This window comes from Orbicella faveolata, unplaced genomic scaffold (assembly GCF_042242905.1).
Source record: "Orbicella faveolata isolate gen_17 unplaced genomic scaffold, um_ofav_v1 contig_50, whole genome shotgun sequence".
In the NCBI taxonomy this organism is placed as follows: domain Eukaryota; kingdom Metazoa; phylum Cnidaria; class Anthozoa; order Scleractinia; family Merulinidae; genus Orbicella; species Orbicella faveolata.
The window spans coordinates 662121-673280 of NW_028301581.1; the positions used below are offsets into that span (position 1 = coordinate 662121).

At 36.6% G+C, this 11160-nt stretch overlaps 2 protein-coding genes across 6 annotated transcripts; both read right to left on the reverse strand.

The window, feature by feature from the left end:
- Positions 1-1183: 1183 nt before the first annotated feature.
- LOC149095505 (uncharacterized) lies at positions 1184-7763 on the reverse strand. Of its 5 annotated transcripts, XM_089281884.1 has the most exons (7): positions 7443-7763; positions 7014-7070; positions 6261-6308; positions 5968-6014; positions 4877-4919; positions 3048-3095; positions 1753-1792 (listed from the first exon to the last, which is right to left on the reverse strand). In XM_089281884.1, exons 1-6 carry the CDS (start codon positions 7569-7571, stop codon positions 3078-3080), a joined length of 342 nt encoding a protein of 113 aa, XP_089138010.1. In that variant the 5' UTR covers positions 7572-7763; the 3' UTR covers positions 1753-1792; positions 3048-3077. The 5 variants fall into 5 exon arrangements, with proteins under 5 accessions (XP_089138013.1, XP_089138010.1, XP_089138012.1 ...); XM_089281887.1 differs by lacking the exon at positions 7443-7763 and having other exon boundaries at positions 1184-1792; positions 7014-7074; XM_089281886.1 differs by lacking the exon at positions 6261-6308.
- Positions 7764-8451: 688 nt separating this feature from the next.
- On the reverse strand, positions 8452-10957 carry LOC149095506 (uncharacterized). The gene is made up of 2 exons (XM_089281888.1): positions 10833-10957; positions 8452-8914 (listed from the first exon to the last, which is right to left on the reverse strand). The coding sequence occupies exons 1-2, from the start codon at positions 10899-10901 to the stop codon at positions 8627-8629; spliced, it is 357 nt and encodes a 118-aa protein (XP_089138014.1). The 5' UTR covers positions 10902-10957; the 3' UTR covers positions 8452-8626.
- Between the last annotated feature and the right edge of the window lie 203 nt (positions 10958-11160).

Below are 11160 nucleotides of genomic sequence, written 5' to 3' on the forward strand. Positions count from 1 at the left end.
CGCCGGTTTGGTCCGCGAAAGTATGGCTTAATTTTAAATAAACCATAATATAGACATTACTTGAAATTTATGTCTCTTTTTGTCGAGTTTATCATCTTCAAACAAAAACGAGAGGAATCAATTTTAATACCACGATAAAGCGCGATTTGCCTCGCAGAATACACTGAACGGTCATGCATATTTGAAAACAGCATTTTAGAGGTCAAGCCTAGAAAAGGGTATGAAAAGTGACATTTATTGGTCTGAAATGGGGTCAGGATTTGGAGAACTGGACGGCACCCGCCAACCAATGATTCCAAGGAATACTGCACCCCCTTCCGGTATTTGGGAAGCCTACAGTGTTTATTATTTTAAAGTGCTCTACAGCCTGCGAATGCAGACGTATTTCCGCCTGTCGCTTGTCTACACCGAAAAATAACGTCAGCGAACTCGAGCCAGAAAACGGTTCTGTGACATAGCAACTTTTGTTTTCTGTTGGCCAATCAGATTTCATGATAGAATTAAACTCGAGTGGCTCGCGGCTAATCTCATACCCAGATTTCACTCTGTTTGACCCTGAGAAGTGAAATCTCCCTTCTGCTTGGTCTTGGAAGATCTGGGTTCTAGATTAATTCGCGGCTCCCCCGCTCGATGGTCGATTAATAAAACACCAACGAATATTTCTCATGTTTTCATTCCGCCGTTCCTCACTAACCAAACGCCTGGAACAGGCTATTTGCAGTTAACTGTAAGTCCGCATGTGTTAATTACACTGGACACCAACCGGAGGTGCACCAATCTCTAGTGGTTTCAAGTACGAAATTTGAAGCTAAAATTTGAAAGTTCTAACAAAAAAATTCTGTAATAGGAGATTTCGAGTCCACATGGAGGAGGGTGGCTCACTATGGAAAAGGACTACTTTTCGGCGGAAAGGGGGACAAGACATGCTTTACAGCTGAAGAGTAAATGATTGCCATGCCGTCCCACATGTTTAATACCAAAAGAAAATATTCACTGTCAGTTTTGCTTTTTGTGCTCATGTTGACTTCATAAAATATCCAAAAACACTGACGTTCTCCTTTCAGCGCGCGCGGATTACTCGACTTTTCGTCCTCAGTGCGCGTGCGATCGTAAAACTATAGGGAGCCACCTTAAATATTGATTATGTGAAAAGAGTTTGGGGAAATACAACACTAAAATAAGGTGGCATTGTGGGAAGCTTTATTATAACAAAATAGAGAAATTTACAGAGACCGTGGTAGTGTGAAATTCTTCAGAATGTGCAATGCTCTTATTTACAAACACTATTGAGTACAAGCTGAATAATGCGATAACAGCCAATATCCCTCATTGGCACTGTTCTTGAAAAACATTTGCCAGGAGTTGTAAAATAAGCCCTATTTATGTTCGATTTTAAGTAAACCAGTAATATTAGTGTTTTAATATAAATCACTGACTTAACGCTTTTCTCAGTAGTGTAAAAAAATCCAATTTCATGTTAAACCACACCTGAAAAAAGTAAAAATTGATCTACATTTGTCAGGAACGGGAACGGGAACGATGGTTAAAATTGATGAAAAGAGCATTTCGACATTATTTAGCTATTCGAAGGAAGATATGATTATCAATCTTGTTTGACCATGCAGTCGTAGCCACCTTAATTGCATCCTCCGCAAGGCCTTTCGTTAGTACAATTACGAGACAAAGTCAGTTGGATGAATGATTTACAGTTCCCAGAACTGAATTGTCAGAGAAAAAGATTAATCCTCTTCTAGGTTTTTCTTCCAACTTTTTCCTTTACGGTTCCTCTTGCCTAGAAGATAATAAATTATAAAAGGTGAGTGCCTTTGTTCTTGTTTGTTGTGTCTGTTGACTATTTGATCCTAGCAACTTTGAAGAAAAGTATCCAATGAAGACGCTTATTGAGAATAAGGGGAACCATCCTCGTAAATGGATCAAGAATGTTAAAGGTTAAGTGTCTTTTCTTTGGCTCTTTCAAGTTAAAATACTGTGTATAATATGTAATTATGAATCATAGTTGGCCAGGAAATATGGGATCCGTAGAGTAGGCAGCATAGAGGCTTCGGTGCTTCACAAATTCAACTGTATTCGTTCTCAATTGGTTTCAAATTTTCTGGACTCCTAAACGACACTGGTCTGTATACGAAAAAGATCACCTTCCCTGGTTCCGATTGGTCATTTTTCTTCGAAGTGGCCAAATTCCATGCAGGTCAGAAATGGGTCGAGGGCTTCATTTTGAAATATTTGCAAAGCTCTATTTCAGTGCCCTCCAAACCGTCCACTTAAGTTCTATTCCTGTCTTAACATGTAATTAACGGCCTGTTGAGCTGATCTCTGTATACTGGAATTCAAAATGCTTCATTGTGCCCATACTAGTTCCACTCCTTTCTACAGCTAGAGACAATTTATGTATTTAAAAAGTAATTAGTTTTGCTCTGCTCCACCCCTTTAAATGTTGAGCTTACTGCAAAATTACCCACATGGAATTGTTTTGTGTTGCTACAGCATTGGAAGAGGAGAGGGAGGGCAGCCTATCAAAGAGTTTATGTTTGGTGTTTCCTGGGTTGAGTTTGCAAATTGCTGGAAACGTTATACTTTTAAAACAATCCCAAGTGCGTTTGTCTTTGGAGAAAGCTGCTTTAGGTAGCCTTGCTGATAGCTTCAGTACAAGGCAGGAAAAAAAACACCACTTGCGATTGCCCAGGGCAAGTAAATTTTGCTCTTGGGCTAGTGAAAATGGAAGATTGATAGTCCGGTGGGCAAGTGAAATTAGCCTCAGCAGTCTTGTTAAGGCCGCCGCACACTAGCCGATTTTTTGTCGGCCGACAAAAAATCGGCTAGTGTGCGGCGGCCTTTAGTTGATAAGGAATGAACAAAGCAGACTTATTGGGCAATTAATATTTTAGTAGGGGCAACTGAAAACTGAAATGTACTGGCCCACTGAGCAACAGGATTTCATTGTTTTCCTGCCCTGCAGTACCATTCATTTTCTATTGGTGCCATTTTGTTCAGTTCATTTTTCCACATTTACTTTGATGTAAAAATACCTGTTGTAAGACCTTGGTGTAGGCCATCTACTAACTGCTTGTCAGCACCTAAAACAACAAAGAACTGAGTCAATTTAAATCACTATTACTGTTACTGTTATTAAAAACCATAAAATGTAACCCCTTTACAACGACCACAGAGGAGAAACAAAAATGGGGTCGTATAACATGTGTACCAGGGTAGATTCTAATTATGATAGCAGTACTGATGTGCGTAATGAAATATGCATTTTCCTTTAAATCATGTGACCAACGACTACCTTTTGGAGTCCGAACATCATGCTTTCACTTTGAATAATTTACTTCTTTGATACCATCATCCAAAATGCCTGATGAGCAATTCTAAATTAGGGACAAGAAAAGCGGCAAATAGTAAAGATCAATTCCACTGACGTCATGACGCGCGTTCCAGTACGACTTTCCGGCCTTGCTTTTCCCTCGTGTAAGCCAGCTGTTTTCTCCTCATTTTAACGCTTTTTTCACTGTTTAAACAGCCTAGTTCGAAGATAAAGTATGGAATCATAAAATTCCGTCCAAAATAAATGTTTCTTTGTCATTTCTGCAGAAAATTTAAACGATTTAACCATCTACCGTGAGCGACAGTCGTATTTGTACCGGGCCGAACAGTCGCAGATGACGAGCTCTGTATGTACTGAGCTGAGCTATAACTGTTTTTTGCTGTTCAAAATGTATTTTATTAGGATCAAACTTTTTTTCTTGCTGATCACGTTGTACAAACACCCTGATCCTGCTGTAATCGAGCTTTTTATCAGTATTATTTTGTTTTGTGGTTGAAATTAAGCCTGAGAGGCAAATCTACATAGGTCTCGCAGATGTAAAATGGATGCAGGAGAAAGAAATCCTCGTCATTAATCAAGCCTATGTGGTAGAATAGAATAAATTCCCTGGTTTTGGTGAACGAAGCCATTTTTGTTAAGACTCGTAGAGGCCGCACACGCCGTTGCGCATGCCGTACAGCACAATCTCAATCAAGTCCATCCTTCCTTCATTCATGAGCGCGCACTTAAATAAATAACCACGCGTGACACCACGCGTGTTTTCCTGATTTTTTTGACGTCAGCGTGACCAAATAAATGCTAATTTTCTCGCGTTCCCTTGGGTGAATTTTTCTTTAATTTGGCTCAGTTCTAACCACAAACAATGCCAATAAAATACCCTATTTTTGTGAAAATCTCTCAGAGCTAATCTAATATATTTAGAATAATGACAAATTACAGATTATTGGAAAAACCGTCTGAACAACCTTGACTTTTTACCAATTCAAAGTGTCAGCCAGTATCGTTTCCATGATGTGGAGAAGTATGAAACAATTTCACCAAAGGAAAGTATAAATATTAAGGAGTTTAGGTCAAAATGAGGAATACATCTGCCTGTCATTAGATTAGATGTTGCCATGGTAACGGCGTTAATCCAAAAGTTGACAACCAAAACATAAGCCTTATTTTAACAGTACCCATATTGGTAAATCTCTTCGGGTAAAACTTTAAGAGAAATTAGTTAAGTTTCGTTTTCTAACTCGCGCTCTATAGGGAGGGTGTTCGTAATTACCCTAGGGAGCCACCTTAAAAATAACCAATGAAAATGCTTCATGGAGGCTGCTTTTGGTGTTTTTACTTTATGTGCACCACAACATAAATGGTAATTTTGCAATATATTGCTTATTTTGTTGCCTTGTAACGCAGCCTAACCTTAATAAATCAGTAACTGAAAGACTGACTGACTGATTTACTGACTGACTGACTGACTGACTGACTGACTGACTGACTAAATTAATACATTAAGAAATAAATAAATATTATGACAGTTACCTTTTCTAACCAGGGCAGCCTTTGTGAACTCTTCATCCAAAGCCTGTTGATCAGATGTTGATATAACAATCATGAACAAGTACTGTGAAACTAAAACAACTGATATTTTACTAGGCAGAGTTCATACTTAAGTTTTCACTTGTATTAAATGATTCTAAAAACTCATCACATGTGATCAGTCAGTCACATTTGATGAATTTCGCATTCGGATGGTAATATTTACCACTAATTAACCGAGACTGAGGTCTTTACGGGAAAATCTCAAACCCGGACCATGCCGCATTAACCGAGCAATAGAGAGTTTAAGAAAGCCACGACGGCAACGGCAACGTCGCTAAACAAAAGGTTTAATGAGCAGAACAATGGCTGTGCACGCGCGTTATGATTCTTGGTACATTTCTTTGCCGTCCCCTGCAAAACAAGAACGTGAAATGGCCAAATTCCGCGTTGTCTGAACAACGTAAACCACAACAGCTAAGGTTTGAAATTTCTATTTCAAATTTATCTCTGTGTCCCAGATTCAGTTTCGTGATACTTTTGACAGTCATAAACAAAGTAAATGACTTAAGAGTATCACGAGATTCGTAGGTAACATATAAATTCATTTTTTAATCGACGTTTTCCTCGGCGTCGTCGTCGTAGCTTCTTAAACTCCCTAATAGCAAAGTCAATACGGCAAGGCCGTGGCTTGAGATTTTTCCTTATGGACTGAATGTTCGAGGTTAATAAGTTGTTTATTATATGGCTTTTTGCTTCAGTTTAGCAGGCCCGTAATCGACCCGTGGGCATTACGGGAGAATAATGCCGTATAATAAGCTAATCAGAGCTCGCATTCTAAAGGCTACAAACACAAGCCATCTAACAAAGCGTTGTATTGTTTTCTTCATTTTTTAGAAGAGAAGTTTTCATTCCTTTTCATCCACCTTATTGCCAAATTACATCATTTGATTACAAACTTCTGCAAGGAATTACTTTCCAACATGCCTGTCTGAGCATTTACTTAAACCTTTTGTGTAAAACATTGTGGTAACTGAAAAAACGTCAGTACTGTAGTGCTTTAATACACAGCTAATCCCAATAAACAGATTTACCAATTTGTCCACATCATCCTGGTCCATTCTGGCATTACTGCTGGTACCTAAATATATAGAAATCAACAAAATTGAGACAGAATACTTAGTTGTTTGAGCCACTAGTTGGACATTTGTATAGAATTCTGTATAGTTTCTTTCAGTACCTCTCATTTCAATAAAAATATCATGAAATAAATATTTTAATTTTAATTATTATAACTTAGAGATATATCATTGCCATCAGAAAGTAGCGCAACTATTGCATTTCTAAAGTGCATTTATACTGCCAAATAAAATTTATAATTCATCACCTTCTTCCTTTCCAGTTTCTGGCCCTTTAGACCTATGAGATTCCATTTCTGCAGGTATCAAAGATGAAAAGACCACAGTCAATTATAACCATTTGTCATGGTTTGAACATACAAAGCGTATTACAAAGAGAACTGTTATTTATAGCATTAATTTTGATAGACAGTCAAGTCCTTTTTAGGACATAATTTGCTCTAACTTTGTCACGATAAAAGGGCATAATATTGTTGCAAAAAGGTATTTTCAGTATTTGGCGAACATTCTGAAGTAAAATTTCGTCATCATCAACAACAGTCTCCAAAGGGGTTGATACCTATAAAAACAATAATCTAGAACTTACTTTATTAACATATTACAGAAATTGATTCTAAAAAATTCATTAATACTCAAAATAATTACTTTTGTGCTCTTGCCTGTAAATATGAAGAATCATGCAACATGCAGGAGTGAAATTTTATAATTTATTTTATTTTACCTGAAAGACCCCTTGGAAAACTATTTTCAAAAATTATGTTTACAAGTCCTGCTGCATTTTTAGTTTTGTGAATTTAAGAAAAGTTCAAAATACCTACAAATGCCCATGTGGGCCCCCAGAAAAATTGTTAAAATCATACATCTTTAACAAGTTAAGGTTGTGTGCATAAATGAAACATTGTGTAGTTACGTCATTTCAACAGTGAATAAACCATCCACTTCCCTGTTCTAGAATATAAAAATTAGGAGTCAATGGGTTAAAGTGAGAAGCTAAATATTACCTTGTCATTTAAAATGGTATCCACAGGAACTGAAGTTCCACTGGCTGCTTCTTCACTCTTTAAAACAACATACAGTGTGTTACAGCATTTTTTTCTTTATTTATTTATGGATTCTACAAGAAGTGATAATTTAACATGGGCCACGAGCATCTTTGTCAATATTGCTAGCACTTTACATAGGTGATGGAACTGTGTAGCACAAGACTTTAAATTTATTATTTATAATTCTATGAGTCCTGGATTTTTTTTTTGAGATCAGGTGTAATGTCTCACAATATGGCAAAAGAGAAGGATTAAAAATTAATTTTTAATTGGCAGTACTTTATAAAGACAGACAGCACAGCTGTTAATGGGAACTACATTCTTTTGTTGTTACGATTATTACTAACTGTTAGTAAGTTATAACTTGATCAATTTGAATTATTTTACCTCTTTGAGGACATCCCCAAGAACTTGATTCTCTGGTTTCTTCATATGCTGAACGAATGTTTGAAAACAAAACAGAAAAAGTGAGTTCTGTACATTGACTTTATTCCCAAGTTGGTATATAGACCACATTTCAAAAAAGCCAAAAGATTATTTCATGGTGTCTGTTATTGTTATCTCAAAAAAGGCTTTAAACATGACAAGGAGGTAAAAACAATGATAATACAAAAACATCAAAGAAAATATATTTTTGACAGATAATGTTATCTAGTAACTTTAACAACAGTTCAAACTTATTACTCAGGGGGCTAATGCAACCACCACCATGACAGAAACACGAATGCCACCAAACAAAAGATTCAATAAGCTGTATAAGGGCTCTGCATCTGAGTTATCAATCTTGGTACATTTCTTAAATCAATCTACATTGTACAAAACAACAACTTGGAATAATAAAATTCTGCATACTGTTTGAGGAAAACGGAATCACTATCAATGGTGAATTTGTAAATTTTCAAGTTGGAATTCAACATGATCATATTTAGTTAGCTCTGACAGCTATAGACAAAGTGAATGCACGCATGCAGATTGTCATGAGATTATCATTATAGTTGTCCAACACATCACTGTCTTGGCTGCATAACTAATAACAGTCAAATGGAACCAGGGGAACAGTAAATGCTAGTCACAGTGGCAGTCACTCATTGACCTGTGACATCATATATCCTCAGTTCCTAGCCCTGGACACCTTTGGTGTGTTGTTTACTATCACCATCAAAAAATACTGTTAAAAGAATGTCACAAGTCTTCTCTATACGCATATACCTTCATCATTGTTGATTAGTATCTCGGTTGAAAAAAGGCGCCTTTGAACGTGCAAGCATCCTGACAACTGTCCTCTTCCTGGCAAAGTCAGTCATCCCACACATCCTCTTCCCAGTGAAAACAAGTGCTTCATCTACAAGTACTTTAAATCCTAAGACATCGCCACACTTCCATTTGGTTAAAGATGTTTTTGGGATAAAGAAATGCTTTGTCTGAAAAAAAAAATACAATTACATAGCCAAAATGAGATTGGTTAAACAGTATTAGGCTATAATGAGCAATGTGTCTTACATGTATGTGTGATTAATTCCTGCAGCCTGACTTACATGTAACTCAGGATTGTGTCATTTGTACATTATTTTTCACTCAAGCAAATTATAAGTTATTGCATTTGACATGTTATCCAAAAGTATATAATAAACCAAAACCAAATTAAGCAAGACCTTTTCAGGAACAACGGAACAGCTTTGAACAATCCTGTTGACCACTGCCGTCATCTCTGCCACTTCCTCCTCATTATAATCAACAGCACTGTCTGCCCTCCCTTCATCTTGATCCAGAAGCTGCATGTGCCTGGGCACTACTTTCGCAGAGAAGAGGCTCTCTACTATATTAAGATAGGCTTCTTTCAATTGGAGTTTCCCTAGTATCTACAAGGAAACAAATTTCAAAATTAAGCTCCCTTGCGGTATTTTATTGATGTCAGTCTAAGGTAAAGCTATTACAAATAATTTGCCAAAAGTACATGTTGTAAGATTTTTTTATTTTCTTACTGTTAATGAATAACCCTCTATGACTCAATTCTTAAATACCATGACCACATCCGTAACATATAACTGTTTCCCAGCTAACAGTCTAGGGAGTTTTGAAACCCAGGTTTCATAAATTTCATTCTATATTACTACCATTGATCTCATTCTTAATCTCCATAGCAATGTATGTCTGCTCAACAAAACTGTCTGTACAAAGATCAAGTCACAATCAAAAATATATAGTCTTGTGTTTGTAGCCCATCTTCATCTGTTGTCAGTGGTTATAGAGAGACTCAATTTTACAAGTATATTTAATTGTTCACAATGACTGCCTACTTTCTTGCACGATCACTGGCTTACATGTATTTTTATCATCAGTAGGAGTACAGACTCACAGCTGACATCATTGTGAACAGTTTCAGCGACATTTAGCATATGATTTTGCTTTCTCAATATAGCCAAAAATTGCATCTAAACAGGATTAACAGATAGCTAGCCTGAAGATCAGCTTGTGAACATAATGAATTCAACTGTGAAGTGAAAAAGATTGGGTAAATTATTGTAGTTTGGCATGAAAATTTACCGCAATACAGTAGAACCCTTTTTTTGCTGTGTTCGAGTATTTGATGAAAATAAACTAAACTTGGGAATAATTCAGTATGTTTTCAGGAATTTCCCAGTGGAATAAAGGCCGTGATTCTATGGATCATTTTGGCTTAATTCAATTTAGCTTTTAACCGGTGTTTTCCTCTAGTGAAGCCTCCATTTGACAATTTTGGATTTTGTTAAGAGTGAAACCTGTATTAGGCAGACCCCATATTAAGCAGACACCCTCTTTTAAGTGGACACCAGCTTTAATAAGTCCCAAAATTTTTTTCCCACATTTACAGTAATTAAAAATCAACCGTCATTCAGCAGACACCTGTTAATTAAACAGATGCAGACACCAATATTAAGACATTTTGTTGCACAAAACCTGCAGTAAGCGGACACTTAAAGGGCTCATTTTACTTCTAAAGGTTCAGCTGAGACTCCTGTACATTGTTCAGCAATATCGTTTTTAAGCTGAGTGATTATTCCAGATTGATGCAGTGATCAACTGGACATTGTGCTATGAGCAGTCTTAGCTATTCTTTGATGTTACATGCTAAGTTGTGTTACAAAACGGTTAATAATTGACTATTATTGCACAACATACTAGAACCTGTTTTGAGTGGACAGCCTGTGTTAAGCAGACACTAGTAAGGGTGTCTGCCTACCAATCACTAGAAGGGTGTCTGCCTAATACAGGTTTCACTGTAATGAAAATAAAAAACACAGCAAGCAGATTCTTATGCATCTGTGTTCTTATTGATGATAAATTTGGTCATAAATATTACATTGTCAAAGTTGTATGGATGAAGGCAAGTGGATCTGCAGACTACTTTGACAATGAACTTTATGATGCAATTTACCATTAATAAGAGGACAGATACTTAAAAAACCAGTGTCAATTTGTTAAATTTCACAACTTTTATAAGACCCACATTCATAAATATCACATATTTTTAAAAGTATGGTATGGATTCACATACCTTGCCCTGGCACGGAAACCAGAATTCAAATAACTTCCACTTCTATAATATTACTGACATTTTGATAACACAGACAATAAACTCTACTCCTTAGGTTCAACTAAATTGAAAATTGGAGTACAGATCAAACTCTGAAAAAAAAAAGGAAATTTCTCCTACTGATTCTCTAAAGTATTTTCAGAGAACCGAAAACAAAATCAAGATTGTCAGAACTTTGTTGCATTACCTGCCTATATACTTACCTTTCCAGTTGCAAACAAAACAAGAGCATAATTCATTTGGCTCCTCATATCCAGTCTTGTTTCTCCCATGATGTTACATACATCTCTTTAAAAAGGTCATCTTCTCTCATTGTTGCAAAGGAGGATGCCAGCTCTATCAGTGTCCCTACACTGAGAAATGTCCTTTCAAGGACTGGCTGTAATTCAGCTTTTAAACTAAGGCAGTGTTCCAACCTTTGTTTCCCACCAACTTTACTGATAGGAATAACTGCTATTCTTGAAAAAACCCTGGAATGCACATTTCAAAAAGAAACAATCAATTACAAGTACAAAATACTTGATGCACTAC